At 48.8% G+C, this 25,728-nt stretch overlaps 1 protein-coding gene across 1 annotated transcript in view; it reads right to left on the reverse strand.

Moving 5' to 3' along the window:
* TAPT1 (transmembrane anterior posterior transformation 1) overlaps positions 1-25,728 on the reverse strand; it is a 156,354-nt gene that overhangs the window by 86,048 nt on the left and 44,578 nt on the right. Inside the window, exons 4-5 of the mRNA XM_075333129.1 lie at positions 20,502-20,604; positions 15,714-15,844 (exon numbers count right to left, since the gene is read on the reverse strand). Coding sequence (XP_075189244.1) covers positions 15,714-15,844; positions 20,502-20,604 — 234 coding nt within the window. The remainder of the gene's footprint in view (positions 1-15,713; positions 15,845-20,501; positions 20,605-25,728) is intronic.

Consider the following 25,728-nt stretch of genomic DNA (forward strand, 5'->3'; position numbering starts at 1 on the left):
TTTGCGCGGCCTGAGCCTCCTGTAAGTGCTCCTTCACAATTGGCATGACCGCGCTTATGCGGTTCTGCATACCCAAAATGTGTTCAATCACACTTTTATGGGGGGTGGGCTCTTGTTCCCATGTTTCCTTTGCCAGGTCCAACAATCCCCGGGGATGTCGCCCGTATAACAATTCAAAAGGCGAAAACCCCGTGGATGCCTGTGGCACCTCTCGTATGGCAAACATCAAATAGGGAAGCATCATATCCCAGTCTTTCCCGTCTTTTGAAATCACCCTTCTTAGCATGGTTTTCAGGGTTTTATTGAAACGCTCGACTAAACCGTCCGTTTGCGGATGATACACAGACGTACGCAACTGCTTGATCTGGAGTAGCCGGCATAGCTCTTTGGTCACTTTAGACATGAATGGGGTCCCCTGATCCGTAAGGATCTCCTTGGGCAATCCCACCCGGCAGAACACAGCAAACAACTCCCGAGCTATAAGCTTTGCTGCAGTATGTCTGAGAGGTATCGCCTCGGGATACCGGGTGGCATAGTCAACGATCACTAGGATGTGTTGGTGCCCTCGAGCGGACTTTACGAGGGGCCCCACCAGATCCATCCCTATCCGTTCAAAAGGGACTTCTATAATGGGTAACGGTACCAACGGACTGCGAAAATGGGTCAGGGGTGCAGTAAGCTGACACTCCGGGCAGGTTTCGCAGAACCGTTTTACCTCCCCAAAGACCCCGGGCCAATAGAACCTTTGCAATATTCGCTCCTGCGTTTTCTTGACCCCTAGGTGGCCACTCATCAGGTGTTTATGAGCCAAGTCGAGGACCCGCCGGCGATGCGGCTGGGGCACCACCAACTGTTCTACCCCTACGCCCCGTATTTCATCTACCCGGTAGAGTAAATCCTGCTTAAGAGCGAAATGGGGGTACCTTACCTGGGCACTGGGCAGCTGTGCCACCCCGTCCACTACTGTCACCCGACTCCGGGCATGTATTAACGTAGGGTCCTGGAGTTGGGCTGTCCCAAACGTATCCGGGGACGCCTCCAACTCCGGGATGGGCTCGACCGTCTCAGCCTCTCCTGCCAATACCTCTAGGGGTGACCTATCGGGTTCACACTCTGTCCCTATCATCGTGACCCCTACGGCAGGTGTCCCGGATTCAGGATTGTAGGGCTCAGGTCCCGGACCGACCAATATCTGAGGGGACTTAGGGGGTCCCCTCCATAAAGTCCAAAAATAGGGCAGATCCCTTCCTAGGATCACGTCATAAGGAAGAGTGTTAAGAAGTCCCACCTCATGTTGCACCTGACCGCAAGGTGCTGTGATGGTGACAATCCCCGTGGGATAGTCGTGGCGGTCCCCATGTATGCAAACCACCCCCACAGTGCGTCCTGTGGCCTTTACTTTAGCTCTCAAGGTGGATCGCACAAGGGTCACTAAGCTTCCGGAATCCAACAATCCTGTAACCGGACATCCATTCACCTGTATTTGGCACAAGTGGGGCTCTGTCTCTGGGGAGACCAGGTCAGCGGTACACACCACCTGAGCATACATTGAACCCCGCCGGGTAACCCCACAATCCATGGGCTCCGTGGTGAGTGGACACTGGGCTTCCATATGTCCCACCCGCTGGCACCGCCAACATCTAATGGGGACGGAAACCCCCTTGACGGGTTGTCGTTTAGGGTACAGAACCTTCCGGACCTCAGGAATGGCGGCCGCGGCCTCAGACGGGACGGTAGGGGACTCCTGTACCGTTGTCAGCGGTGGGTCCTTGGCCCTAGGCTTGGAGGGGCCGGACCGACGGGCGGTACGCAAAGTCTCAGTGTCCCGTATCAAGTCCTGCGTAGCCACATGCCGCTCTACCAGGGACACTAATTGGTCCAGGGTACTCGGGTCACCCTGTCCGACCCACCGTTGAACGGTGACGGGTAAAGTGCGCACAAAACGATCCACTACTACCCTTTCCACCATTTGCGCCGGGCTCAGAGTGTCAGGCTGCAACCACTTTGTTACAAGATGCAACAAGTCATAGGCCTGGGAGCGTACGGGTTTGGCTTCCTCATAGAACCACTGATTTACCCGCTGAGCCCGTACATAGGTATTCACCCCCAACCGAGCCAGTATTTCGGCTTTCAGGGTCACATAGTCAATGGCGTCCTCGGCACAGAGGTCCAGGTACGCTTTTTGGGGTTCCCCCGTCAGATAGGGCGACAATACCTCAGCCCACTGCGGGGTCGGCAGCTTTTCCCGCTCGGCCACCCGCTCAAACACCGCCAGGAACGCTTCCACATCATCACCCGGGGTCATCTTTTGCAACGCTTGTCTCACCGCTTTCCGGACGCTGCCGTCGTCACCCGGTCCCGGGGTTGTTGCTGCCGGTCCGGCACGGATCGACTTGGCCAGGAGAACCATCTGTTCTTGGTGCCTTTTTTCCTGCAATTGCAAGGCTTGCTGCTGACGTGCATTGGCCTGCTCCATCTGTTCTTGGTGCCTTTTGTCCTGCACTTGCAAGGATTGCTGCTGACGTGCATTGGCCTGCTCCATCTGTTCTTGGTGCATTTTGACCTGCACTTGCAAGGATTGCTGCTGACGTGCATTGGCCTGATCCAACTGTTCTTGGAGTTTTTTTTCCTGCACTTGCAAGGATTGGAGCAGGTGTGCATTGGTCTGTTGCTGCTGTACATTAGCCTGAGCCAAATGCTTTAGTATGTCCTCCATGCCGTCGCCGGGTTTGGGCTGTAGTATAGCCGCTCGAATCCAGGACATGCGCAGCTGGGTCACCAGGGATGGATGCTACACCTCACCGGCTGTCATGCCCGCCGATTCTCCACCATATGTGAGGTAGCACGGTCGGCTGCGCAGCAGAAGACACGGGATCCAGGCATCAAGGTTCACAGCACACGGTTTTAATGTCCAAACAAAAAGTCCATAACAAAATACATGTGCCTCTCCAGCAGAGGGCTCAGGAAGTTCTGGTCACTTCCCCCACACCCGGCACACCTGCCCTCGTTCCTGTTTCCTTTTAACCCTTCCTTAAGCCTGTAGGGAAACAGCATTAACCCTATAGTGGATTTACTTTCTATCATGGAGTGAGCACAACCTGGGCGAGACATACCGGCCGTCATAGATAACCCCGGTCACAGTCTCACACCGGGTACAGCAGGCAGGTACGGGCTGCCCCCAACCCCCAGCTGCCTATTTGTATCCGGCTGGGAACCAAAAATATAGAGAAGCCCTTTTTTTTTAATTATTTCATGAAATAATTAAAAAAAAAAAATGACGTGAGCTTCGCCTAATTTTTGAGTCCAGCCGGGTACAACTAGGCAGCTGGGGATTGGAATCCACAGTGCAGGGTGCCCAAGCTTTCTGGGCACCCCCACTGCGAATTGCAGTCCGCAGCCACCCCAGAAAATGGCGCTTTCATAGAAGCGCCATCTTCTGGCGCTGTATCCAACTCTTCCAGCTGCACTGATGCCGGATGGCTAGCTGGGTAATAATGGAGTTAGGGCTAGCTGTATATTATCAGCTAGCCCTAAGCCCGAAATTCATGGTGTCACGCCAATATTAGACATGGCCACCATGAATTTCTAGTAATGATAAAAAAAACCCACAACACACAGAAAAATATTTTTATTAGAAATAAAACACAACACAATTAGTGACTCCATCTTTATTGAAATAAAGAACCCCCCCCTCCGCAGTAATCCTGGGTCAGGGTCCCGCGCCGTCCAATCCGGATCCAATATCATCTGATCGGTTTGCTGGAAGGCAAAGCGATCAGATGATGTGTCAGGTTAAAGGACGTGAATCACATCACACATCAGCTGATTGTATAAAAGCCGATTATACAATCAGCTGATGCATCAGTGCAAAAAAAAATAATACTCACTTATGTGCTGTGCTGATTACCGGCAGCTCCTGCAGTGATCGATTGGACGAGAGTCTGATCCCGTCCGATCGCTGCAGGAGCTGCCGGTAATCAGCTGATGAAGTCCCCTGACGGCAGGATCAGCTGATAGCCGGCCGGGCGCGAAAAAGCCGGCGAGACTACGATCAGGTGATGCGTCAGGTGACTGCATCAGGTGATCCACCGCCAGGTCCTGCAAGCAAGGTCCTGCCCCGGGGAGACTGCACACAGCCAGAGCGGCGGTACCGAGACAGGGGCTGGGAGTGGACATGGCACCGGGACCCTGCAGACAGGTGAGTATATATGACATTTGTTTTTTTTCTACTGTTCACTTTGGTTTTCGCCGCTGCCTCCACCTCCCACCCAGACATGGCGCCGCACGGAGCTGACATGCACAGGACGGGAGGTGGACGCAGCGGTGACGGTACCGGGAGGATTCATGCTTCTGTGTTTACCAACAGAAGGAATCCTCTTCCTGTACACGTCACTGTAGTACCCACCCCTTGCGTTTTTAGTCATAGAAACGCGGCTATATGCGTTTTTCATTGCGTTGTTGAACATCTCATTGAACTCAATGGGTGAAAAACGCAGTAAAAAACGCAGAAATAATTGACATGCTGCATTTTTGTGGTCACCACAAAAACGCAGCTACAAAAAAACGCTGTGTGTGGACAGCACTTATGAAAACCCATAGACATTGCTGGGGAAGCAATGTCACTGCGTTTTCAGCACAAAAACGCGGTAAAAACGCGGCAAAAAACCCTAGTGCGCACAAGGCCTTAACAAGCCCACAAGGGTGTACTAACATACTAATGAATATGCAGTGTTACACAATCAGCTCACTCACCTCTCTACCACTGGATTTCGGCTCAGTGCGCATGACCCCGGAGTTTGGGTCATGGGCACTATGAAGCCAGGTGAACGCGTCCCGGCTTCAAACTCAAGTAGTGTGCATGACCCGAACTCCAGGATCATGCGCACGGAGCCGAAATCCAGCGATGGCGGCGGAGGGGTGAGCGAGCTCATTGTGCGACGCTGCGTATTCATTAGCATGATAGCACACCCACAGGGGCGTACTAACATGCTAATGGGGGGCGACCAACGCCCAAGGAACTACTGCCCTCATTCATTAGCATACAGAAAAGATCTTTAGAAATACTTTTTCTAAAGATCTCTATCTATGCTGGAGTAACAGGGATGGTTAGGCAGGGATTAGTAATATACACCCAGAACTGCTCGTGGTTCTGGGTGCACATTGGACCTGACAGGTTCCCTTTAAGTGTGCCCTAAAAACGCATTTCTTTAGACTGGTCTATCATCTCACCTCACTTATCCAACTATACCCATGCTTAATGCAGCAGCCAGGGTCACCTATCTGGCTATCCGCTACTCGGATGCCTCTGCTCTGTGCCAGTCACTGCACTGGCTGCCCATATATCACAGGATCCAATTCAAACTGCTTGTTCTCACCCACAAAGCTCTCCACAATGCGGCACCCCCTACATCTCCACCCTCGTCTCTGTCTATCACCCCACCCGTGCTCTACGCTCTGCAAATGACTTTCGACTAACATCCACACTAATTCGAACCTCCCACTCCCGAATCCAAGACTTCTTCCGAGCTGCACCAATGCTCTGGATCGCTCTACCCCAAGAAGTTAGGATGAATCACAACTTATTCAGCTTCAGACGCACCCTAAAAACGCATCTTTTTAGGGCGGCCTATCACAATCCCTAGCCAAACTAATTTCACATAGTCCCTCTACAACTTCTCAGAACAGAACCCCACGTCAGTTTCCATGGCACCCAAATGCATCTCAAGGTTCGGGCCAACTGGTCCAGAAAGCCATTATCTATCCCCCATTTTCTTGAGATGGCTGGATTGTCATTGTAAATAAGCACTTGTACCTTGCCCCCCCTCCATCTCATTGTAGATTGTAAGCTCTCACGAGCAGGGTTTTTTTTTCCCCTCTAAATATTGTATCTTCTATAACTGTTACTTGTTGGTATACGATCCTCCTGAATTGTACAGCACTGTGGAATATGTTGGCGCTACAGAAATAAAGATTATTATTATTATTACCTGTTTTGCCCTTAGGAAATTTTCTTACAAATCTGGTCCCTTGTATCATATTTACACCCTTCATGCAGGCAATGGCCCTCTGCACCTGTACACACAGTATCTGGTGACCGGCTCATGCAGCGTTACTTGAACCCCCTATTATATTGATGGCTGGACCATACATGACAAGCATTCCTGACCTGTCGGGTCTTCCCTATTTCCTCAGACTGTAGCTTACAAGCAGGGCCTCACTCCTGGTTGAATTATGGTATATGCTTACTCATGTGTTTTTTGTCTGTATATGTCCCTTCTGAGTTGTAAAGCGCTGCAGAAAATGTTGGCGCTATAGAAATAAAAATTATAGTTTTATGAAAACTATTCAGCATACAAAGGAGAAGTTTCAAGCCTAGGTCACACGACGATGATTAACCTTATCAGGATCGCTGCTGCGTCATTACATGGTCGCTGGTGAGGTGTCAAAGAGGCAGATCTCACCAGCGACCAGTGACCAGCCCCCAGCCACGCGTGGAAGTGATGCTGCGCTTGGTAACCAAGGTAAATATCGGGTAACCAAGCAAAGTGCTTCGCTTTGTTACCCGATATTTACCTTGGTTACCAGCGCACACTGCTTAGCGCTGGCTCCCTGCACTCGTAGCCAGAGTACACATCGGGTTAATAAGCAAACCGCTTTGCTTATAGTTACCCGATTTGTACCTTGGCTACGTGTGCAGGGAGCCGGCTTCAAGAAGCTGCGGACACTGGTAACAAAGGTAAATATCGGGTAACCAAGCCTTTGCTTGGTTACCCGATATTTACCGTGGTTACCAGCGTCCGCAGAAGCCGGCTCCCTGCTCCCTGCACATTCAGTTGTTGCTCTGTCGCTGTCACACACAGCGATGTGTGCTTCACAGCGGGAGAGCAACGACCAAAAAATGGTCCAGGACATTCAGCAACAACCGGCGACCTCACAGCAGGGGCCAGGTCGTTGCTGGATGTCACACACAGCGAGATCGCTAGCAAGGTCGCTGCTACGTCACAGAAAATGGTGACTTAGCAGTGACGTCGTCGCTGTCGTTGTGTGTGACATGACCATTACTTGCCCTCCCTGGATTCCTCTTTACAGCTCGGTATCTGGTGGTTTCTTATGTCTTAGTAGTTTACACGTCCATCAGGCGCAGGCCTGACGTATGGATTGTATCAGTCAGAGCTTAGCTGTGAGGTGCAATCCTGCGGCCTCCAGCAGCTGGTGTTGGCTCAGAGGCAGACACTAGTTTTATGGGGTTTATCCTGGCACAAAAGTTTCAGAGGAGAGGAGCAAACATTATATCCAGGGAGGGAAGGAGCTTTCTACCTCTGACAGGTCTTGGGAGACGTTACAGATGAAGCGACAAGTGTAAGCTGTGTATACAATGTACAGCAGCCTTTCTACATCCAGGTCCGGGCGCCGGCTCTGCTACACGAGGATGGTTCTTTAGGTTCATCTATGTTTGTCTCTGTATATAAATACCAGGCGCTCCTGGAGCCGGATCTGCAGACACACAGCCATGTGCTGCGGGGAGATAACGCGGCTGTGGGGCTGTGACGAGCAGCAGACCCTGCTTTCTCGGCTGCCGGTGACGTCGCTTGTCTCGGTGGTGACACTATCTGCTGCAGGATGTCACATCTACACGGCACATCACCAAAACAGAGCAGTAATTGTACAAATACTCCGGTCGCTCGTCTTGTGCTGATGTGAGCACACCGGAGCTTTCATTTCTGCTCCCATGTAAAGAGAATGGGAACATTGCAGGAGATTACGCGGTGCCTGATCGTTACTGCATCCTGGGAATCAGATATCGGAGAACAAGAAACCTGCCAGAATTGCTGCGGACAGCATGGAAGAGTCAACTCTGCATCTAGTAGAAAAGTATTAGGGGACACAGAGTCTTAATCACGGGTTTTCTTTTCATGCGACCACCGCACCCCTCTAGGTGCACGCTGTGAAGCCTCTGCACGCCCACCACCCCCGAACCACCTGGGGCACACCATAAAGCCCTCCCGACACCGCTCAGGGGCACGCCGTGCAGCCCCCTTCCCCCTGCACCACATTGTGCAGCCCCCCCTTTTCCCTTGCAGCCCCCCACGTGCACGCATCTCCGTGCAGACCCCCCGGCCCCCTACGTGCACGCTTCCCCTTGTGCAGCCCCACCGGCCCCCTACATGCACGCCTCCCCGGGCAGCCCCAACGGCCCCCTACGTGCACGCCTCCCCGGGCAGCCCCAACGGCTCCCTACGTGCACGCCTCCCCGGGCAGCCCCCCTGGTCCCCTACGTGCACGCTTCCCCTTGTGCAGCCCCACTGGCTCCCTATGTGCACGCCTCCCCGGGAAGCCCCACCGGCCCCCTACGTGCACGCCTCCCCGGGAAGCCCCACCGGCCCCCTATGTGCACGCCTCCCCAGGTAGCCCCAACAGCCCCCTATGTGCACGCCTCCCCGGGCAGCCCCAACGGCTCAATACGTGCACACCTCCCCGGGCAGCCCCAACGGCCCAATACGTGCACGCCTCCCCGGGCAGCCCCCCTGGTCCCCTACGTGCACGCCTCCCCGGGCAGCCCCCCTGGTCCCCTACGTGCACGCTTCCCCTTGTGCAGCCCCACTGGCCCCCTACGTGCATGCCTCCCCGGGAAGCCCCACCGGCCCCCTACGTGCACGCCTCCCCGGGAAGCCCCACCGGCCCCCTACGTGCACACCTACCCGGGCATCCCCACCGGCCCCCTACGTGCACGCCTCCCCATGCAGCCCCAACGGTCCCTTACGTGCACGCCCCCCGTGCAGCCCCAACGGCCCCCGGTGCATTACAGTCATGGCCAAAAGTTTTGAGAATGACACCAAAATTATATTTTTACATGATCTGTTGCCCTCTGGTTTTTAATTGTGTTTGTCTGATGTTTACATCACATACAGAAATATAATTGCAATCATATGAGTACCAAAAGGTTATATTGACAGTTAGAATGAGTTAATGCAGCAAGTCAATATTTGACCCTTATTCTTCAGGACCTCTGCAATTCTCCCTGGCATGCTCTCAATCAACTTCTGGAGCAAATCCTGACTGATAGCTGTCCATTCTTGCATAAGCAATGCTTGCATTTTGCCAGAATTTGTTGGTTTTTTTTGTCCACCCGTCTCTTGATGATTGCCCACAAGTTCTCAATGGGATTAAGATCTGGGGAGTTTCCAGGCCATGGACCCAAAATCTCTGTTTTGTTCCATGAGCCATTTAGTGATCACCTTTGCTTTATGGCAAGGTGCTCCATCATGCTGGAAAAGGCATTGTTGGGCGCCAAACTGCTCTTGCACAGTTGGGAGAAGTTGCTCTTGGAGGACATTCTGGTACCATTCTTTATTCATGGCTGTGTTTTTAGGCAAGACTGTGAGTGAGCCGATGCCCTTCGCTGAGAAGCAACCCCACACATGAATGGTTTCAGGATGCTTAACAGTTGGCATGAGACAAGACTGGTGGTAGCGCTCACCTCTTCTTCTCCTAATAAGCTGTTTTCCAGATGTCCCAAACAATCGAAAAGGGGATTCATCTGAGAAAATGACTTTACCCCAGTCCTCAGCAGTCCACTCCCTGTACCTTTTGCAGAATATCAGTCGGTCCCTGATGTTTTTTCTGGAGAGAAGTGGCTTCTTTGCTGCCCTCCTTGAAACCAAGCCTTGCTCAAGCAGTCTCCGCCTCACAGTGCGTGCAGAAGCACTCACACCAGCCTGCTGCCATTGCTGAGCTAGCTCGGCACTGCTGGTAGTCCGATCCCGCAGCTGAAACAGTTTTAAGATACGGTCCTGGCGTTTGCTGGTCCTTCTTGGGCGCCCTGGAGCCTTTTTGGCAACAATGGAAGCTCTCTCCTTGAAGTTCTTGATGATGCGATAGATTGTTGTCTGAGGTGCAATCTTTGTAGCTGCGATACTCTTCCCTGTTAGGCCATTTTTGTGCAGAGCAATGATGGCTGCACGTGTTTCTTTAGAGATAACCATGGTTAACTGAAGAGAAACAATGATAGCAAGCACCAGCCTCCTTTTAAAGTGTCCAGTGGTGTCATTCTTACTTAATCATGACTGACTGATTGCCAGCCCTGTCCTCATCAACACCCACACCTGTGTTAATGGAACAATCACTAAAACAATGTTAGCTGCTCCTTTTAAGGCAGGAATGCAATGATGTTGAAATGTGTTTTGGGGGTTGAAGTTCATTTTCTTAGCCAATATTGACTTTGCAAGTAATTGCTGTTAAGCTGATCACTCTTTATGACATTCTGGAGTATATGCAAATTGCCATTAGAAAAACTTAAGCAGTAGACTTTGTAAAAATTAATATTTGTAGCATTCTCAAAACTTTTGGCCATGACTGTACATCGAGCACCTCACCGAGCCATCTGCATTTACTAATGTGACATAACGGCTGGTAGTCAAGAGCTCACTAATACCAACGCAGTCCTGTAAAAGGAGCCACCGGTGTAACAAGTCCACTTATGACATTTCTTACCTCCTAAATCTTCCCCCATCACCTGTGAGTGATCTTTTTGAGAAGTGAAGTGAATGGAAATGCAGCAACTCAGCCACAAAGTGGAGACCCCATAACATTACAGAGCGGGGGGCTGACTGCTGAGGAGCAGAGGGCAGGAAAGTCACCAATGCTCTGCTAACTTCATCACTGCAGAGTCCAAACCACCTCTGGTATTAAAATCAATGCTAAACTGTGTTTCATGACGGATCAGCTGCAGCAGCCGTACATCACCAAGCACAATGTCAAGCATCGGATATAGTGGTGTAAAGCCGCCATCACTGGACTCTGGAGCGGAGGAACGTGTTCTGTGCAGTGACTGATCACACGCTGTCATCTATGTAAAGAGTCTGTTGTGAATGCCAGCAGAGCGTTACCTGCCTGACTGCAACGTTTCAGAAGGAAAGACAATGCTATGTGGAGTTTTTTAAGTTGTTGTCAGACCTCAACCCCATTGAAAACCTAAGGAATCAATGAGAATAAAGATTGCGAGCCTGGCCCGCTCCTCCAGCAAATGGTTGTGTGGATAATTAGGGAACAAAAAAACACTTAAAAAATCTTCCCAGAAAGGAAAGATATGGCCGACTCCATAGTAATGTCTATGGATGTAGAAAGGGGGGTTATAAAAGCTTCTTTAGGTGTAATATGGAGGAGGATGATACTTTTATCCGTAAAGTGGATCTTCAGTTGAAAAAATAAGTTGCACTAAGTTTCAGTCTGAAATCTTCATCCATGTTCAGACGCCCTGACATGCCGATTACAACCTATGCGGACACGTCCCTCCATGTTTAATGAGGTCAGTGTGTTCAGAATGTTACAGTCTTCACTGGTTCTCATGTATTAGCACAGCTTCATTACTGGACTGATTTCACCTGAGGCCTATAACAAAGCCATCGATCCTTCCTCAGTCTGGCACGAGTTCCTTCACTCCATAAACGGACACAGTCTGTGGCTGCCCCTGTGCTTTCCTCCCAAGCAGCACCATAGCCAGCTATGTGAAGGAGCTGCACAGACTATACTACATAAACCTGGACAGGGAAGATTATTGCAGACCATTTAGACAAGCTTTTTTTTTTTATCTCAGGTTGATTTCACATATGAAATACGGCTCCTGCCCGGATTGGAAGCCCGGCCTGAGATAAGCGCTTTGTATACCCCTTTGAAGCAGTTAGCACAGGTCGGGAGCCTCTCTATGGTCTCATCTTCAGGCTCCACATTTCATGGCTATGTGAAAATAGGCCTTATGGAGGGAATTTATCACAAGACTGACTACCCTAAAATATTGTTTCAACCTATTAAATGCACATTAATGTAAATTACATTCATGGTTAGCACAGAATTAGGCAAATTCAGCAATCCTGACCACTATAGTTGGCCAAAGTTTCCAGGGATTAAAGGGAATCTATCACCAGGTTTTTGCCACCTTATCTGAGAGCAGCATAATGTAGGGGCAGAGATTCTGATTCCAGTAATGTGTTACTTACTGCACTGCTTAGTTTAGTTTTGATAAAATCACTGATCGGCAGTAGATTATCATTACAGGACTACATGGCATGCTGCAGGTAGTCCAGACTATTCATGAGCTCTGTGTAACTGCTAGATCTGCAGCAGAGAAAACATTGATTTTACCAAAATGACAGCAAACAGCTCAGTAAGTGACACATCGCTGTAAACAGGGTCCCTGTCTCTACATTATGCTGCACTAAGATGTGGGAAGAAAACCTGCTAACAGATTACCTTAAAAAGCACCACTCTGGCTGTTTTTACTTTTATTTTATTTTTTTTGGGGGGGGGGGGGGTTTCAGCACTGGAGTGATGCTTCTAAATCAAAGCTGCCTGCCCTCTGTCATATACTCACCCTCTGTCAGTTTCACCATTTACAAATGCCGCTCTGGTCTTGCGGCACCATTTTGTGACTAACTTCTGACTGGCTGTAAGGCCCTCCCAGCCCTCCGAACGAGGGGCAGAGCGAGGCCCTCCGAACGAGGGGCAGAGCGAGGCCCTCCGAACGAGGGGCAGAGCGAGGCCCTCCGAACGAGGGGCAGAGCGAGGCCCTCCGAACGAGGGGCAGAGCGAGGCCCTCACAGCCTTCCGAACGAGGGCAGAACGAGGCCCTCACAGCCTTCCGAACGAGGGCAGAACGAGGCCCTCCCAGACTTCAGAACGAGGGCAGAACGAGGCCCTCATAGACTTGTATTGAGCTGTGAACTCCAGTGAGCTCCAGCACACAGTGTAGCAGCTGGCAGGTCCCAAATTGCAGAGACCGACTGGAACGGTGGTAATAAAAGGTGAAGCTGCTGGAAGGCGAATATAAGACAATGGTCAGGGGGATTTACAGCACCACTGCAGTAGTGCAATAAATGAGAAAAAAAATGCTGTAGTGGTGCTTTAAAGATCAAAATATAATATAAAATTGGTGTCTTGCAGGCGATCCTCCAATCTCAGACATTGAGGTTATGAGAACCGTATAGTATCGAACCCCGTGAACCTTCTCTCATGCCTTTCTGGGACTTGTAATACTGAATTCCTCGACTTATACATGTTTTTACATGGATTACAATAAAGACAAGTTTTAATTGCTGGATCTCGATCTGGTCCCTCGGAAGCATTTTATGGAACCTGTTTTGCTGCTACTTGGTGACTCTGTGCATGAACATACACAGGCGAGTGCACGGCTTCCACATGCCATGCAATCTCAGCCATCCCTATAAGAAGCCTTTGGGTGATTATTATAAGAGAACAGCACATTATATACCACATCTGCCTTTTATATGACCTTCAGCCATAAGCCAAGCACGCAGCGCCTCGCCTGCTCAGGTCTCCCCAGTATGAGCCCTGTCGGACCGGATGTGTCCATTTGTTAAAGGGAACCTGTCATCAGAAATTTAGCTGGAAACCTAAAAGTTTCCCCCTCTGCAGCTCCTGGGCTGCATTCTAGCAGGTTCCTGTACTTTTTGTGGCCCCTTCAAATTAAATACTTTATAAACTTGTACCTTTTGCTATGTAAATTTTGTAAATCGTCCATGGGGGCGGGCTCTCTGCTGACCGTTGCTGTTCCTCCAGCAGACTTATGCTGCCCCCCAACGCTGAATTTCATATCTCAGGATGCCGCCCCTGGTCCCGCGCATGCGCTGTGCGACTGTAGCGGCACTGTGCACTGTGTGCACGTGTTACCGCTGATGACGTTTTGCGCAGGCACGAGGTTATGGGTGGCGCTGTGAGTGTCATCAGCAAGTGCCGCTTATAACCTCGTGACCGCACTTTCCCCTCTTCCTCCAGCGTTCTGCGCAAGCGCTTGCTGGCCAGATGACCCGACGTCACCTCTTTCCCATCTTGCCCTGCTGCAGGGTAAGATGGGAAGGAGGTGACGTCGGGTCATTTGGCCGGCGAGCGTTTGCGCAGAACGCTGGAGGCGGTGGGGGAAAGCGCGTCCACGAGATTATGGGCGGGCACTTGCAATGCAATCACAGCGCTGCCCACAATCTCATGCTTATGACACACGTCACCTGCGATCCTGGCGTGGGCGGCACCTCGGGCGCAGTGGGCGGCGTCCTGATGGATGAAATAGAGCGTGGGGGGATGGCGTCAATCTGCAGGAGGGACAGCAATGGTCAGCAGAGAGCCCGCCCCCATGGACGATTTACAAAATTTACATAGCAAAAGGTACAAGTTTCTAAAGTATTTAATTTGGTTTAAAAGGGGCCACAAAAAGTACAGGAACCTTCCTAGAATGCAGCCCAGGAGCTACAGAGGGGGAAACTTTTAGGTTCCCTTTAAGAAGCAGCCGACACAGAGAGAAGAACGCAATCTGCAGGATGATTGTGCCAGATACATCACACATGGTGTGGCGCCCCTGAGGCTACCGTCGTCACAGGGGTACTGCACCTCAGCCAGAGGTGTGGTATCCCATCCTGGGTAACCAACATTAACCCAACCCCCCCCCCACCCTACAAATACAGGAACATTCAGCTTGGCCAAAAAGGACAATAATCAAGATGCCAAGTAACTCCAAGACACAATAGGTAAAGTGGGATTTAAAGAGAATCAGTCACTTTATTTTTGCTCCCCCATCTGAGAGCAGCATAATGTAGGGGCAGAGACCCCGATTCCAGCGAAGTATCACTTACGGGGTTGCTTGTACCATTTTTGTTAGAAATTAGTTCTATGCTGCAGATCTAACCGTTCTGATCTTTGTATAACCCCCGGCCCACACCACTGATAGCAGCTTTCTGTGTACACTGTGCATAGGCAGAAAGTTGCCAATCAGTGGTGGGGTTATACAGAGCTCATGAATATGGAGGAATACAGGGCAGCAGGTTTACTAGTCCTCATTCAAGCTCCTACTAATAAAACTGTGATTTTATCAAAACTACAGCAAGCAACCCAGTAAAGTGACATCGCTGGAATTAGGGTCTCTGTCTCTACAATATACTTTTCTCCGATTAGGTGACAAAAACTTGGTGACAGAGTCCTTTAAATGTGATTCATGGTTTCAGCAAATAAAGTCTCTTTTCCTTGCATAATGGAAATAGATTCAAACAATTATTCAAGATTGAAAATATCAATTTTAAGATCTCCGCTTGCAGTCACTGCACAGGATCCTTCATTCCTTACTGCCATGGGTAAGAATCTGCTGTGGCCATGTGACGGACACAGGTACAGTACCGGTATCAGAGCTGTGTGGGTCATGCCCTAGAACTCAAAAGCTGAAAATGACTGCAAACAGAGATATTAAATGCCAAGAGGAAATGGTACAGACAATATATTGGAAATTTATATGCAAAAAAAGATGGGGCGTGTTGGATATCAACATGCCTGATCATTACTCACTTCCCTTTCCTTATTAAAAACACATGCACGCTCAACGTAGTGAGTGTGCATGTGTGTGTGGGAGAGTGAAGACAAACAGCTGTAGGCTGAACACATATTGAAACCAGGAATACGGGCAGTTTATGTGTAGGAGGTGGGTCACTGACTAGCTGAGTGACGATTTCCAGCCTTACCAAGGAACAGAAAGGGACCGAGGAAGTATTGGAGCTAGAGCTGTGGGAAATTATGGCATCAAAATTTAAATATTTTTTTTTTATTTACCAATTTCAGCCCAATAAAAATAAAAAAAAAATCATCCACTGGACAAGTCCTTTAATTATGGAAATAAAGAAGACGGCCTCCTCTGACCACACAGTGTTCACATTGGTACCAACCTTCTCCAGCTCCCGGGGTATCCGGAGGCAGGTATACACCCGCTCTCGCCTCTCCCTGTATTTAGCCTCATTATGCTCCAGGAAATATCCCCGGGTGAGCTCCGCGCTGATGAACCTGAATAAGGAGAGATCTGAAAAACAAAAAAGTAGAAAAAGTAAATTAAAGGTTTGCCAGGAAATGCGAATTTTGCCATAAAATGTAAGTCTGTTGGCTCCGGACATAGAAATCTTCTGACCAGTTTGCAGGAGGGCAGAGATTAGCGGTCACAGTGAATAGGGAGAGCCGGGGACTGGGCTCCTAAACTGGCCCTCAAATTAGGGGTGCCCCCAACTATCCCTTATCTCAGAGTTACCTCTGAAGGTGAGGATGTCTGAGCCACCTTCCTGGCCCTGCTCCTGATCAGCCTTGATCTTACACCCTCTGGCCCATGGGAGGGCCGGGACAGGAGTGTGACAAAACCAACAAAGATAGACAAACAGGGGAAAGCAAAACTATCTTACACCACGCTCACACAAGGATATAGGACAATAAGAGCTTATGAGGAAAATAAGAGCTTAGGAGGAAGATGGTAGGTGAACCGACCAGGGGAGATAATTTGCTAGATGTGGTCCTGTCAAATAGACCGGATACAATTTCAGATCTACAGGTCCGGGAGCACTTGGGCACCAGCGATCATAATATGTTAAGCTTCAACATAATATTCAATAGAACATTTCAAAGGGGAAATGCTAAAACTTGAATTTTAGGAAAGCTGATTTCAACAAATTAAGGGAAGAGCGTAAATGTGTAGATTGGGACAAAGTCATAATAACTGGGGATACCGAACATAAATGGGGTAAGTTTAAGGATATACTACTAGAGTCCTGTAAAAAACGTATACCCTCTGGTAATAAAATGTCCAGGAATAAAAAGAAACCACTATGGATAAATAAGACTGTACAAAGTATAATAAAACAAAAACAAAGGGCATTTAAAATCTTAAAGGCTGAGAATACAGAAATAGCATTGCAGGAGTATAAAGATATCAATAGGCAATGCAAAAAAGAAATCAAACAAGCAAAATGAGCTACTGAAACAAAAATCGCCAGTGACATTAAAATAAATCCCAAAATCTTTTATAAATACATTAATGCCAAAAGGAAATCAAAGGATAGTATCGGCCCATTAAAATATAATAACAAGTTAGTTATAGAGGACAAACAAAAGACTGAGATATTAAATAGGCATTTCTCATCTGTATTCACCAAGGAACTGACTGTACCAGGGATCATTCAACAAGTGAAAAATCAAAGTTCACCACCCGATATAATTAATTTAACACAAGATGAAGTACGCCTACGTCTGAGTAAATTAAACATTGACAAATCCCCAGGGCCAGATGGCATTCATCCACGAATATTGAGGGAATTGAGCTCCGTAATCGACAGACCGCTGTATCTCATCTTTTTAGACTCACTTGTAACAGGGTTGGTGCCTCAGGATTGGAGCATTGCTGATGTGGTACTGATATTTAAGAAAGGTAAGAGGGTAGATCCAGGCAACTACCGTCCAGTAAGCCTGACATCAGTAGTATGCAAAGTTTTTGAGGGCATTTTAAGGGATGACATGCAAAAATATATTGCAGAAAATAATATGATAACTGACAAACAGCATGGATTCATGAAAGATAAGTCGTGTCTAACCAACCTGTTGGGGTTCTATGAGGGGGTAAGTGCAAACCTGGATTTTGGTAATGCAGCTGATGTGATTTATTTGGACTTTGCAAAGGCATTTGATACTGTACCACATAATAGCCTTATACTAAAGCTCCAGAAGCAAGAACTAGGGGAAACTATATGCAACTGGGTAAGGAATTGGCTAAAAGATAGGAAACAAAGAGTAGTCATAAATGGTACATTCTCTAAATGGGCCATAGTCAGCAGTGGGGTGCCGCAGGGATCTGTGCTAGGACCAATTCTTTTTAATCTCTTTATTAATGACCTTGTGGATGGGATTGATAGTAAAGTGTCAGTCTTTGCTGATGACACCAAACTATGTAGGATATTAAAAACTGACCTGGATAGTACAATATTACAAAAAGATCTGGATAAGATGTCAGAATGGGCAGATACTTGGCAAATGAGATTTAATGTTGATAAATGTAAAGTAATGCACCTAGGACGGAGTAATCCTATAACTGCGTATACATTAAATGGAAGTAAACTCGGGACTACAGAACAGGAGAAGGACTTGGGTATTCTCATTACAAATAAGCTGAGCAGCAGCACTCAATGTCAAGCAGCAGCTGCTAAAGCAAACAAGATTTTAGGGTGTATAAAAAGAGAGATTAGATCCCGTGATCCCAACGTATTGTTTCCCCCCTATAAATCACTTGTAAGGCCACATCTGGAATACGGGATCCAGTTTTGGGCTCCACATTTTAAAAAAGGACATTCAGAAGTTAGAGTCAGTTCAAAGGCAGGCAACTAGACTATTACAAGGAATGGAGGCCGCCCATATGATGACAGGTTGAAAAAGTTAGATATGTTTAGCTTAGAAAAAAGACGTCTCAGAGGAGATCTCATTTATATGTATAAATACATGTGTGGTCAATATAAAGGACTGGCACATGACTTATTTCTTCCAAAGACAGTACTAAGGACCAGGGGGCACTCACTGCGAGTGGAAGAAAAGAGATTCCGGCAGCTAAATAGGAAAGGGTTCTTTACAGTTAGAGCAGTCAGACTGTGGAATGCCGACCACAAGAGGTAGTAATGGCAGATACTATAACAGCTTTTAAAAAAGGGCTGGATGATTTCCTCACTACACACAACATTGTTGGTTATAAATGACTTAGTGACTAAATGGACTAAATGTAGAACTGGTGGAGGAAGGTTGAACTAGATGGACCTAGGTCTTTTTTCAACCTAAGTAACTATGTAACTATAAGAGCTTAGGAGGAAAATAAGAGCAGGGAGGAAACAAGAGGACGAGAAGATTCCACACTAACATCAAACAACGCAATATACCGTATTTTTCGCTTGATAAGACGCACCTGATTATAAGACGGACCCCCAAATTTGGTGAAGGAAAAGAGAATTTTTTTTTTCTTAATGTTAAATGGGGTCCATCTTATAATGCCAGTGTCCGTCTAACAAATCATATAGGGTATATGTCCCTCATAGCCCCCCATCCTAAAATTAGCCCCCCTCAATCTGGATATGGCCCCCTTATATTGAATATAGCCCCCTTGTGCTGGGACACGTCCTCCTGTGCTGCCCATGGCCCCTATAGATGGCACACCTCCCCTGTGTTAGATATGGCCCCCCATACTGCTGCCCATAATAAAATAAAACACTCTTCCCTTACCTTCTCAGCGCTGTAATCCCTGTGTCTCCCTCCGTGGGGTTGAGCTCCTCCTCCACTTCCTTGTTCTTGCTGCCGGTCATGTTATCGGCACGGCAGAGTGATATCATCTCTGCGTGCCTGATCACAGACAGTAGCAGCAGGAGACCGGGAAATCAGCGCTGGAGGTAAGTAAAGCTTTTTTATTTTACTATGGGCAGCATTATGGGGGCCATATCTTACACAGGGGGGGGGATCATGTGCGATCAAAGGAGGGCACAGGCAGATATAATATGCCCCAGCACATCAGCATGATGCAGTTTCAGCACCACGCTGCTGATGGACAGTGGCTGTGCATATTATATGAGCGGGAGCAGGAGATCAAAGGCTGCAGCCCGCAGCTGTCACCTGCCCCCAGCACCGCTCCAGAGCGGACCCTGCAATGCAATATATATATATATATATTATGTACACCCTCCCCCCCCGTATATTCGGTTTATAAGAGACGCCCCCTACTTTCGCCCAAAATGTGGGGGAACAAAAGTGCGTCTTATCAAGCGAAAAATACGGTAATCACTAGCAGGACTGGGACACAACAGCACACAGCAAAGCTATAGTCGGCGTGGGTAGACAGATTCCACCTTCTTAATACAATCACCAGCAGGACTGTGACACAGCAGCACACAGACCCACACAGCAATGCTATAGCTGGCGTGGGAAGACAGATTCTACCATCTTAATACAATCACTAGCAGGACTGGGACACAACAGCACACAGACCCACACAGCAATAAACCATTGTCGGTGTGAGAGGACAGATTCCATGATCTTAAATGGTGGGGAGTAACTGTGATAGATTTCCAATAACATGTGATCCCAGAGGTAACCAGCAGGCTACCATAGTTTAACTCTTGCTAGCCTGACCATTAATGAGCCCACAGATGGTTGACACCCGTGCCTGGCTGTGTAACTCAGAAGCACCATAGAAACCATAGTGTGGAGTGTCAGAATCTATAATGTGAACAGCACCTGATGCCTCCATGACACTCAGGGAGTTTTGCGCAAAACTTTATGTGACACTACAATTTCAAACAAAGGAGTTAGGGGGAGGCTCCTGCTGCAGAAAGCGGTTTTATAGCTGGATACAGGATGGTGAGGAGGAGGAGGATACTGCTGATCTTCTGGGACACATTGAAGATATATTTATGAATTTCAAAGTTTTGGATTCCAATATGAGACACAATAGGATTAAGAAAAGCAGTTTAAAGAGGGATTTCTCAATGTTTTTTGGCATTGCTCCAGGGAAGGTTCTGCCTCTCCATGCAGCGGTGTGGATGAGGAGTATAGAGCGCAGCTTTCCTGTCTCTTTCCGCCCCATTATCACTGTTTAGCAGAACAATGAGGACATGTTATGAAGCATTGCTATCACGTTCCTGGCAAATACTGTAAGAGTTCAATGTCACCTCTTCCAGCTCGCTCGGTAGCACCATTCATTACACTGCTCAGAAGTTGCGTGGAGTAATAATCCGGCCGCGGCTCGTGTCCAACGGGACATGAATCAGGACGCTGTGGAGTTTGGTAGAAATGTCAAAGTCAACGCTGTGACCTCGATAGAGTTGTCATCTGTAACAATGCAGCGGCGTCTGCGGATGTGAAACGGGATGGCGACACGTTATTAGATCACCCTAATAACGGGGCTTTGCTTTGAAGACCACACAGTGAATAGCTGCAGCGGTGAATAGCTGCAGCGGTGAGGTGTACTACAGTTATGGCATCACTCCTACGTCCAAAACAGATCCTGGAGCGGGGGATGGCGAGTACTACCTGGCTTTATTATTTCACTTAAAATCGGTCAAGGTTGATTTTGTTTTTGTTACACACCCGTCCCCGCTCTCCCGGGACCTCCGCCGCCCGTCCCCGCTCTTCCAAGACCTCCGCCGCCCGTCCCCGCTCTTCCAAGACCTCCGCCGCCCGTCCCCGCTCTTCCAAGACCTCCGCCGCCCGTCCCTGCTCTCCCGGGACCTCCGCCGCCCGTCACCGCTCTTCCAAGACCTCCGCCGCCCGTCCCCGCTCTTCCAAGACCTCCGCCGCCCGTCCCCGCTCTCCCAAGACCTCCGCCGCCCGTCCCCGCTCTCCCAAGACCTCCGTCGCCCGTCCCCGCTCTTCCAGGACCTCCGCCACCCATTTCCCACATGCCTCAACTGCCTGCTGCGCCGATGCCCGTGGTCCATGTGCCCTCTCGGACCGTGGGCTTTGAAGATCCACCTCACCTAGTGAGACTAATCGTTGTAAGATAGTCACGCTGCAGAGGCGGATGTCACTCAGTGTGGGGGAGAGCCATCAGCTGTCACTCACAGTATAGAGTGGGGACTGTAACCGCTCCGTGCACACCCTTATGACGGAAACTGCATGGCTCCAGAAAGGAGGTAAGTTCATCGGTATGGAGGATTGAGCCGCTCCGGTGTGACGGGAACTCTTCAGAGCCCTGTTCTCTGGATCGCTGGGGCCGACCCCTTAGTGATCCGTACGTTATCCCCTGTCCTCCTATTTGGGAAGGAGTCATACTCTCAGCACAGACCCTCGCATATTCTATTTTCACTTTAGAAGAAAGCCCTTTGGATTCTTCTGGTGATACCTCTGCACGATCCGGCCATGAACAGAACTATTTGCATCACGTTCCTTGGTAATTCTCATGTTACTGGATGCCAGCTGCAGACACCCACCTCTCCCCCAGGCGTGCCCGTGCCGCGCTGAAGCTCCTTGTAAAACAGTGGCGTGCGGCTATATTAGGGGGTGACTGTGCCCGCGCCAGGTCAGATTTACGGTTGCTACAAACAACTAGAAACAAGAGTCAAAGCAGCTGTCACCTCGCACACAGCAAAAGCTGCAGGAGGAAATGTACAGGGTAACATTACCAACTACCGGGCACAGCGCTAGTGCCCCAGCCTAAAGCTTCACCCGCTATGTAGGGAAGAGCGCCGCTTCTAGACACCATACAACTCCAGAACTAGAGAACCTATGGAGACGCACGGCCTCACACGTGTGCACTCACTAATCTCTGCTGCTCTACTGCTAGCTCTCAGGAAGACAACACTTAGAGGGGCTGAACAATAGATCTGCAGTCGCTCATTGTGAGGTATCCTGACAGTGTGTACATTGCGCAGCCTCACGACACAACAGTCTGTGATTACATAGAGAGGCTGCAGTTTACTTTACAGCATAAAACCCCTTTCAGACTTTCTCCAAGCAATCCCTGGCTTGTTCCCCGCCTGTACAGAGCGTCCTCCGCTGTGCTGAAGGATATGTAGTGTATGCAGCAGGGTAGTGCAGATAGGGAATGCATTAGGCCATTAGGGATGAAATTGAAATTATAATGAGCAGAATTCTGAATGCAGCTCTGGATGAGGATTGAAATCTTAGTGAGAGAATTTTGAATACAGCTCTGGATGAGGGATGACTCAGTGGACTGAAATCATAAATAGCAGAATTCTGAATACAGCTCTGGATGAGGGATACGTCACTGGACTGAAATCATAACTAGCAGAATTCTGACTGCAGCTCTGGATGAGGGATGAGTCAGTGGACTGAAATCGTAACAAGCAGAATTCTGAATGCAGCTCTGGATGAGGGATGAGTCAGTGGATTAAAAACGTAGAGCAGAATTCTGACTGCAGCTCTGGATGTTGTTGGTGCATACTCCATAATTATATGTGAAGTAAATGAAAAAAAAAATCTGTCACTTAATGCAAAGTAGGAAAATATGAGACACACAAGTGAAGTGAACCCCTTTTAAAAATGCTGCTGCGGGGGGATGATTGTCACAGGACCTTCATCCAGGACCCCCTGAATACAGAAGATTTTAGGTGGGGGGAGGGGGGGGAAGCCAGGCATTTTCCCTGCAGGAGCGTAAGTCATGGAAACACAGTACTAAATGGTGGCCGATCAGATTCACTACCACCCATACAAAACTGGCTCCAATCAGACAGAACAGGAGCCACTTTGAAAGGAATTATTCAGCAGGTTTTTGCTACCTAATCTGAGAGCAGAATAAGGTAGGGGCAGAGACTCTGATTCCAGGAATGTGTCACTTACTGGGTTGTTAGCGGCAGTTTTGATAAAATCATTGTTTTATCAGCAGGAGATTGTCGCTAGTGGTGTAGTAAGTCTGCTGCCAAGTAGTCAGTGTATTCAGGAGCTCGTTATAACCCTGCCCCAACCACTGATGGCAGCTTTCTGCCTATGCACAGAGAACACAAGTGGTGTGGACAGGGTTCTACAGAGCTCAGCATTCAGAGTACTGACAGATCTGCAGCATTATGCTGCTCTCAGATTGGGTAGTAAAAACCTGGTGACAGATTCCCCAAAGCAGCCCTCAATTCTGGGGCAAAAAGGAGGATGGAGACCCCTATACAATGTCTATACGCCCCAATTACAGACAGATGGACTTCCCATAGAGTACAAGGCACAGTCCATCGCTTTGTAGATCTCCTCCTGGTGGGGGGAGCGGGTGTTTAGCTGGAGACCCCAGTGCTACTAATGGAGTGTCTGGATGTTGGATCACCCACAGATCTAACATTAGCTATCTGAATAGGTGATAATGGCCCTTTATAGTGAATGTCACCAGATTTCACATCTAAACTGCTCACATTATAGATATTTTGGACCTGTTGGGGCCAGTATACTTGCTCTGATAATCCATAGCACAATAGCGGTGGGTAATGTGCTTGAAAAGTTTCCTGCTGGATATTAAAGTGACCACGCTCATTTCAATATCATTATTATACAGGCGTCCTGATCTGGATTATCATAGTAAGTACACCTGCCTCATCAGACCTAAGGGATCTATGCAGTAATGGTTATATTCGTAGTCCAGGGCTGAGCTTATGTGCTGACATCCACAGATTCCCTTCGGATTAATAGGCCTGGCGGGAAGTCGGGCCACAATGATAACATCAGCTTGGGTCATCTAATAAGAAGGGCAGAGGATGACAGAGAGATGGTCTTTGCCAAGGGGGTGTGTCTTTATGCTGTTCTACACTATCTTTTGAGTAACGCCCACTTGTAAAAGACCATAAAAAATAGCATCAAATTAAAAGGCCCAAATAAGAATTGGTGCAGTGTGCACGCACGTCACGTCCCATCGGCTGGAAGATGGCGTCTCCTCTCATCTGACAGCGTCTGTGGCTCATCATTTGATTAGCCAGCCTGATGACCCATCTAACGTGCGTCTCTCCAGGCTGACTAATCGAGCGATGAGCCGCAGACACAGTCAGGCGAGAGGCGAAACTCCCTCTCCCATTGCCACAAATCCCCATCATGGCCTGCGGAATGGGACGCCAGGGTAGATTTGTGCTAGCTCGAGCCCCTCTCTCTGCAACCGCATTCGGGACGTCAAAAAAAGCTGAATGGGAGCAATGAGACACTTCTGAGCTGGTGTCAGGTCATCTTTAAAGAGACTGTCACCAGGTTTTTGCTCCCCCATCTGAGAGCAGCATAATGTAGAGACAGAGACCCTGATTCCAGCGATGTGTCACTTACTGAGCTATTTGCTGTCAATTTGAAAGAATCAATGTTTTCTCTGCTGCAGATCTCGCAGTTATACAGAGTTCATGAATATGCTGGACTACCTGCAGCACGCCAAGTAGTCCTGTAATGATAAGCTCCTGCTGATTAAACAGTGATTTTATCAAAACTGCACTAAGCAACCCAGTAAGTGACACATTGCTGGAATCAGGGTTACTGTCTCTATATTATGCTGCTTTCAGATTAGGTGGCAAAAACTTGGTGACAAATTCCCTTTAATTACCCATGTACATAAGAGACTCAGCTGTGCAGGGAAGAGATAATTCAATGCGGTGGACGCCAAAAAAACAATCATAAAGTGATGCCATAATTTAGACATGAAAGCCCCTTAGGCTGCTTTCACACATCCGGTAGGTGCAGAGCCGGCCAGTCCGGCTCTAAAACCTATGCAACGGATGCGGCGAAAAAGCCGCATCCTTTGCATACGTTTTTTAAATGCAGCCCGACCGGTTTTTGCCTCTTGCGGCATGCTACTGAGCATGCGCAGTGGCAAAAACCGCATGCGGCGGCCGGATGCGTTTTTTGCCGCATCCGGCGTCCATAGGCATGCATTGAAAAATGCGCCGCATCGGCCGGATGCGGATTTTTTTTGCCGCACAAAAAAAGTGCCAGGCAACGTTCCATCCGGCCGCCGCATTGGCTAAATCTGCCGCATGCGGCAAAAACCGGACGGAATGCAAGCCCATGCGGCACAATACGGCACTAATTAAAGTCTATGCAGGAAAAACGCAACCGGCAGCAAAAAAAAAAAACGGTTGCGTTTATCTTGCAAAGTGCCGGATTGTGCCGCACAGGAAAAACCAAAAGGTGTGAAAGCAGCCTTACAGATGGGACCCGCAAGGTACCCAGCCCTAAGGACACAGCGTCTATTTGTCCAGACAGGACATCATAGGGACAGAATCGGAATAAGTGATCCGCGGCATCTTACAGGGGCCCTATTGATGAATGTGGGGTCTGGGTGGGTCCTGTTTATCTTACACAGTTTTTGAAGGAACTTAGCGGGAGGTCGCTCCAAACATCTTAGAGAACCAGAAGAACAAGAAGTCCTGGAAGTGATGATCAGAGAGCCCCAATCCCACCATCTTCTGGACTGTCTGGGATTAGATG

This window comes from Anomaloglossus baeobatrachus, chromosome 1, assembly GCF_048569485.1.
Source record: "Anomaloglossus baeobatrachus isolate aAnoBae1 chromosome 1, aAnoBae1.hap1, whole genome shotgun sequence".
Taxonomy (NCBI): domain Eukaryota; kingdom Metazoa; phylum Chordata; class Amphibia; order Anura; family Aromobatidae; genus Anomaloglossus; species Anomaloglossus baeobatrachus.